The sequence below is a fragment of the Onychomys torridus genome, chromosome 2, assembly GCF_903995425.1.
Source record: "Onychomys torridus chromosome 2, mOncTor1.1, whole genome shotgun sequence".
NCBI classification, from domain to species: Eukaryota; Metazoa; Chordata; class Mammalia; order Rodentia; family Cricetidae; genus Onychomys; species Onychomys torridus.
This window is the reverse complement of record NC_050444.1, coordinates 19,694,813-19,702,404: the sequence shown is the minus strand read 5'-3', so window position 1 is coordinate 19,702,404 and position 7,592 is coordinate 19,694,813. Positions and strand designations below refer to the sequence as shown.

General features: G+C 35.5%; 1 protein-coding gene across 1 annotated transcript in view; it reads right to left on the bottom strand.

The window, feature by feature from the left end:
- Window positions 1–1,221: 1,221 nt before the first annotated feature.
- The window catches only part of Mmp16 (matrix metallopeptidase 16), a 243,198-nt gene continuing 236,827 nt past the window's right edge, over window positions 1,222–7,592 (bottom strand). The window contains exon 10 of the mRNA XM_036178331.1: window positions 1,222–3,741. Coding sequence (XP_036034224.1) covers window positions 3,407–3,741 — 335 coding nt within the window. The 3' untranslated portion in view covers window positions 1,222–3,406. The remainder of the gene's footprint in view (window positions 3,742–7,592) is intronic.

Here is a 7,592-nt window from a genome sequence, read left to right as displayed (position 1 = left end):
GCTATTTTCATATGCTAGATTAATTAATCATTTTCATTTTCATGCTTTCTTTACCACTGCCATAGTTTTCTTTTCTTTTTTCTTTTCTTTTCTTTTTTCTTTTCTAAACAAATCCCAAGTGTAAGAAGAGTCAGCAACCATATGAATGAAGTGCCTGGCACACAATGAACAAAGGAACCCCAGTGATTTTTATTACATTGTACTTAGTTCTTATCATTTATGATCTTATAAATGTCTTAGTCAAGATAGTAGACATATAAGCCTTTTTTTAAATACATAGACTTCTCATATTCAAGGCAACACAAGCCAAATCATATCCATGTTTGTCATAATTCAAGCATAATGAAGATTCCTTCCTTTTCAATGCTATGATTATTTTCTAGCCCTTAGGTACTTACAGTCTTGTACTGTGATGAATGAGTAAAGAGGCAATAAATTGCTTATTAAAATTCTTTTTGATTTTAGAGAGAAAAGAAGTTCAATGTACATTGATGGAGTTTCTCAATGATTCGCACATGTCCCAAAATGTTACAGCTCCTTACTTCTATCATTAGAAAAAAAGTTTCCAGTCATTTTTTTCCTTGACATCAAGGTCCTGAAAGGATTAAACCCTCTAACAAGCAAACACTGTATAAACAGGATTATGTATACAGTCCTCCATGCTCTGTAGGAACTAACTATAATATTAGCATCATCTAGAAAGGAAGTTCTTGAAGTAGAAATACAGGGCTGATCCTTGCCCTCCCCTTTCTTATTGACCCTCACATTTCAAATCTTTGATGTCCTGTTGAAGTACAATCTATATCTCATAATGTGGTGCTACAAAGCTATTCCTCTTTCCTAACTGTTCATTTTGACTTAGCCTTACATGATATATGCTCAGATTGTAAGAAACACCAGTTTTCAAGGCTTTTCAGCATGCCACCCATGATTAGAAAATATTTTCCCCAACCAAATCATAAACATGTAGTTTAACCAAAAGGCATTCTAATTTTCATGCTATGTTGAGTATAAATATAAATTCAAGGCAGCCAAACTATCCATTTCCAAATAAGAATGTATACCTACACTCATTAAAAATCATCTGGAAATGTGTATTATTAGCAAATGAGTAAGAAATTTTCACTAGTATAAAATTCCTGCTTTATATAAAAGCCACACTGGCCATTCAAGTATTTGAGGTTTTTTTTTTCCTTTGTTTTTTTTTTTTTGTAATTTTTACTAAAATGATGAAATTAAGCTTGAAATTAAAGAAAAAAATTAAAAATACCTCTACCTATAGGGCATATTCAGAGTGCGCATGTAGAGAGCAAAGCGTCCACCTGCAGATCCAATACCCAAACTCTCTCTTCATTCTCAGGAAACAGCTCTTGCTTACTAGGTTTTGGAGAATAACAATCCAATGGAGAAGTGACACCAGATTTCCTTCAGTTTGTGCCAATTTTCAAGTTAAAGGTCAAAGGGCAAAGACACAGAACAGGACTCTTCAGGGAAAATTTTCACAGAAGACAATGTTTAAGTTGTTAATGACAGTCAACAGATCAATATCAAATTCAAGGCAAGCTGTTCATTGTTTCAAAAGCTAATCCCCTCAAAAGCTGGCTTTCACTCAAAGCCAGCTGTCTGACTCGTGGGGTGCTTTCTTTCTGACCATCTCTAATAAGTTCACAGCCCCGTGGCCTTAAAGCCTTTCACTGCAAGAAGCAGCTCCTAAAATCAATAGAGGTCTGTCAGTTGCTGACTTTTCTCTAGGAAAAAAATATTGATACAAACCTGCTCTGCAGGTCACATGAAAATGACAATACTGCTGTTAGGACAAATGACACTCAACCATGGAATGCTTTGGTGTCTCTTGGCTCTGTCAGTGATCAAATGGATGGCTAAATGCCAGAAGCCACACCAACCCTTTGAGAACTATGGCTGACATGCAATTGGTAATGCATTGGAAGATATTCATGCAGACTCAGAGTCATTGTTTTAATTCCTTTTTAACCCCGGAATGCTAACTGCAAATTTTATGGCAAACTGAATTTTCATGCAATGGATTTTCAATAAAAAATATTTAGTATGTCTGAAGGAGAAAAGGCTTATGTCGTTCTAACCAATTATCCAAATAAAATTTCACTCTCATAAGATACTGTTAATAAAATATCTCTTTTTATTTGCCAGAAAAATTTTGGCAAGTCACATCACTGTTGTTTGTTATAAAACCATTTATGGGTTGCTGTCAGTCATTAAAGAATTACATGGGATGTAAGGTATGCTTTATACATCTGAACTTGTTGAACCTGTGATGGCTTTCACTGTTGGCCAGCTCTACCAATGATCAGACCACAAGACTGCTCAACCTGACTCTGTAGCCTGGTCTGATAGTTCTCAAAGGGTTACACCAATGTACGCACAGAGTCACACGTCTTTATAGGATAACCATCACTTAAGTACTTCAGAGACACACTGCTTTTTGCTCTGCTTGCTGCCGAGTGTTGCTGACAGACCAATGGAAGGCCTGGGACAAAGGCCTAACACAACTGGCAGGAACATCACAATGGTGTCGGGTCAGGAGGCAAGAGGGGGTTCAGAAACATTTCAAAACATTCAAAAGGTCCCGTGGGAAAACAGCTATGAGTATGGAGGTGATGAAAGGCTGTGGACAAAGCTGAGAACAGCGGTAGAAAACGAAAAATGCATGTATTAAGGCTGTTACTCTATTGCAGATATTTTGGCCCCTTGTCTGTTGGTAAATGGCTCTCCCAACAGTCTAGAGTCCTGCATGTCTGTTCAAGATCTCCCACCTGAAAAGAACGATGTGCAGGAGACTATCCTTAGCGGTCACAGAGCTATCTTCTTTGGAGACAAAGCTGTTTTGGGTCTTCACACTTTCCTGAAAGTTCAATTGTGGATTTTTGTTGTTTTTAAACTCTTCTTTTGCTTTAGAGCAAAAACCTATGGGTTTTCTGATTTGCTCTTTTTGTTTTCTCTCTCTCTCTCTCTCTTTATCTCTCTCTCTCTCTTTCTCTCTCTCTCTCTCTCTCCCAGAAATGGGCTCAGATTTCAGAAGGAAAAGTATTTTTAAAAACTTAAGAAGAACCTTTTCTTCTGTTTTTCCTCTTCTGCAGTTAATCCTGAAATTTTACTGGGCATTGAGCGTGCAGAGGAAAGGCCTAGAACTGAATGACAAAGAAAGACAGAGGACTGAAGAACGGCAGATACTGAGCATCATGGAAGATTCTCCATGAATGTATTTCCACTCATGTGCAGGACCAGCAACCCTCTAGGTTTGGAAGGTCAGCCCCGAATCAGGCTGCCACAAGCCTGCTCCTAGCTAGGAAACAGCATAACAGCTCTTGTCTTGAATCTCAAGGTACCACAAACTCCTGGAAAAGAAAGAAAAAAAGAAATCCCTACATCACACCCACTCTTGCATAGAGCGTTTACAGTACAGTATGTGGCGGGGTGTTCCTTTCCTCTTGAACTGGAACACAGTGTAAACCAATACAAGGAGGCATAAGGCCAAGATGCAGGGAATGACAATAGCTATGGCTTTCACAGTGCTGGCTGTGTTGTCCAGTTTGATGACAATGTCTACATCATCTGGTGGGCTGAGTCCTTCTTTATCTCGGTCTGTTGGTCCATCACAGCCCATAAAATCCTTGAGGATGGATCTTGGATACCCCGGTTCTACTTTGAGTATCTGGTTGTTGAATTTCCAATACTCCTTTCCTTTGTAGAAATAGGTAAAGCCTGGGGGAAAAATATACATACACAGGTACTACTTATTCATGATCATGTAAATGCATATAAATGCTATCTAATAGACTACTTCTCAAAACATGTATTTTAAGATCTTAAGTTCTTTCAATTTCAAAAGGAAGGAAACACAATCCTAAGTTCAACTGTATTACAAAGCCTCTGGGTGCTGCATTCCAGAAATGTGCCCTTTCTCTCTGTTTCCTTCCTCTTCCCTCCCTTCCTTCCTCTCTCCCTCCCTCACTCCTTTTCATTCCTCCCTCCCTCCCTCCCTTCCTTCCTACCTTTCTTCCCTCCCTCCATTTATCTTTTCCTGTTTGAGAAAGGGTCTAAGTCTGGCCCCCAAACTGGCCTAGAACTCTCTATAGAGAGCAGGGTGGCCTCAAATATAGGGCAACTATTTCTCTTGCCTCAGCCTTCCCAATGCTTGGATTGCAGGTGTATCCCACCAAGCCTAGCTAGTATGTTCTAACATCTAAGAAAACGGTGACTGAAATAGATGGGTGGCAGATTACCTGTTATCTATATCCATTTGTGTTGTGGACTATAAAGAGAGTGTTATCCTTTTTTCTGACTTATAGGAGTATTATTACATAATTCACATCAGGATTATGATATTAACTTTTATCAGATAATTTTGAATTGCTTGAAAAAATAAACCATTGCTGATCTTCAAACTGTCACTGAGGAGATTGTCCAGTGCACAATAAAGAAGTTTCTCACCTAGTCACACATCAGGGCAAGTTCTCAACATCTTAGTTTTGGGATTTTTTGTGCTCTTCCTAAACAAGAGGTTCCCATTTGTTATTTAGATAAGAAATCATGACAAATAAGTGGATTGTAGGTATTTTCTTTTGATTATTGGTGATTCTAACAAGCAAACACATATTTACAGCATGTTGTACACTAACTTCACTTCTGGCTGTAGGGTCAATCCTGCTTTGTCTTTTCTCCATTTGTTGTCTTCATTTGTTATACTTACTTATTTATCCTAAATTTGTTCCTACTTAAAGAATTTTAAATTTCATTATTACATTTTTTAGGAATAAAGAGAGGTCACAATTTTATCTTAATATATCTGAGTAATACTTCTCGTTCATCTATGAAGAGTTGATATAGGAAATTTCAAATAATTCAGTAATCTATGATCCAAAATATTACAGTTAAAAATAATAGATGTTTTAAGTTCCTAACATACACAAACTTATGGATTTTCTTAGTAGTATTTTCCAGTATTTTAAGATGTGTATCCAGTGAAGTTTCTGATTGTGCCACTTGGACTTTTTCTTGTTTTTAGGCAAAACTAAAAACTAAAACTAACAAATGAGCAAACACACAGAACAAAACAGCAACAACAACAAAAAAAGACAGAAAAGTGCTGTAGGAATTGAAAAATACATTTTGGAGTTACCTATTTTGAACAGAATAATACAGCTTAAGAGTTCAAAATGATGATTGTTACTGTATGTTATTACTATGGAAGAGTGACGTTGTTAAAAGCACTGTTTTTTTATCTTTCTTAACTGTTCCACTATTAAGAAGAATTAATTTTCTGTGTTTATTTTTGGAAGATATTGGGGTTCAGAGGCAAATACTAATTACTAAGACCAAAAAAGCCTCAAATCCCTCTCTGCAGCTAGAGCTATAACACAGAACTTTGCTTCTTAAATACCACCGGTCAGAGAAGTGTCACTCCTGGGATAAAGAATTCTGTAAACTCAAGAAATTTCAGGGATGACAGGTCATTATTGGTCACTTCATACTGGAAATTATTTTGTTCAATGTGATAAATATCTACTGTGATAAATATCAATGTGATAAATCATCTACTTTGAAGATGAGTTATTCAGTTACAGCGACTTGCAAAATGAAAGCAGAAGCATATAGGCTCAAATTATCCTGCAGGGAAACTAGTATCCTTCCAATGAAACTCAGTGTACTCACTCAGCAAGTTTGGATGAGAAACTCTGAGGACTGTCAAACAACAGACTCCAAGATGATCACAAATGAAAAATGCCATTGGTTTGCAATTAGATCATCAAATTAGGTGACAGTACTGCTTATGGGTATCAGTGGGAGAGTAACAACTACAAGTGTCTTTATCTCTAATTTTTAGCAAAGACTAATTACTGTAAAGGAAATGGACAACACAGCAAAGTTCAGAAGAGGCCCCCTTCCATACTGACCAGTCTAGAGTTTAAATTTTACAGTAACAAACTCCAAGCATGGAAATAGAATTTACACTTATTGAATATATTTGTTAGAATAATAAAGTTTGTCAGTAGGGCTAAAGAGGTCTTCTGAAAACTTTGTAACAGACGTGTCAAATTTTGTTTCTTCTGTAATCATCTGAAATAATTTAGGTTTATCTTCACTTATAAAACATCAATTGAATACATTTTCAGCTGTTTCACTTAATGAAACATAGCTTTGCTGCTCTATTTCTGTGTTATGCTTCCTATGAGGAAAACTTTTAAGGAAGAAATCAATGACAATGCAATGTAATTTTAATATTGTTTTCACTTTATTGGATCATTTTCTATTGTTTTGTCCTCACAAAGTAATGAGACAGTTTACCTTGGTGGAACATTTCTAGGTGAGACCCTGTATTCTATTTTTATCCTCTTGTTGTTTGCTTGCTTTCATGATATTAATTAGTGCTAAAATAAATTAATGGACAGCCTAAATCTTATACATATGCTGAACCAAAATGCATATCCTAATTGCATTTGGAGATTTTTCACAGGGAGTAGTGAGTTGCATAATTGATAAAATCAACAGAACCAAGACACAGAACTCCTTTAACATTTAAGCATTAGGCTTCAAACAGCAAAAAGAGACACAATATAAAAAAAATAAAAATAAAACAAAAACAAAAACAAAAAAACCAGTTTGGATTTACTTCAACTAAAATTATAAAAATAAATAAATAAAATATTTCAATTGTGTGGAATGTAGGAATAATTTGAAGGAGAGGCCAATTTTGTGCCATAATTTTAGGATAGTTAAAAACCTACCAAGCTTTTTAAAATACAGTTGAAGAATGAGGGCTAAGAAGAAATCACTTTGGTCTGAACAAATGGAATTTAGATTAGTGTAGTTACTTAGGACAGGGTAAGAGTAAAGAGTAAAAGCAGCAGCAGCAGCAGCAACAACAACAAAAGAAAAATACAATAGTTAGAATTCAAATCAACAGCATGATTGCTTAGGAAGCGAGCTTTAGTGTTTGCTCAGTTTGGACCAAGTAAGGGATTTAGAAAGATACAACAGATCAATGGTTATGTCAATGTAGTTGGGAAAGTTTGTCAATTATCTTCTTTGTAGAGAGTGTACTAAAGTACAATCAATGGTGTTAAATTCTTTTGTATCAAGTTTTAAGAATAGATATAATATGTTCAGCAATAAACTATTTAACACAGCTGAGAAATGGTGAAGTTTTGGTTGAACAATTAAATGAATTTATGAACTATACTTGATACATAGGAAGCATTCATATGGCATCAGATAGTCATATTTCATAACCGATTAAAGGAAGAATTAAAGCTAATACTTAGATATTATAAGTGAGATGTTTCACCTAGAAACAAAATGTGAAAAATATTAAAATTTGTTTACTTAGTTTTAAATTTATGGACTGCAATAAATCACTATTAGAAGAAGATTCTTATCAGCAAATTTTGATAGCGGTTGAAGAGCAAACTAGAGATATCATCTTAATGTTCTGTCTTCTTTGATTTATGATTATCAAACAAAATGTGTAGGGCTTATATGTTGTTTCTTATCATGATAGCCATACATTCATTCTAGTCTGATTGTGTTGAGGGGAATCTTTAGTAAGCATGGAT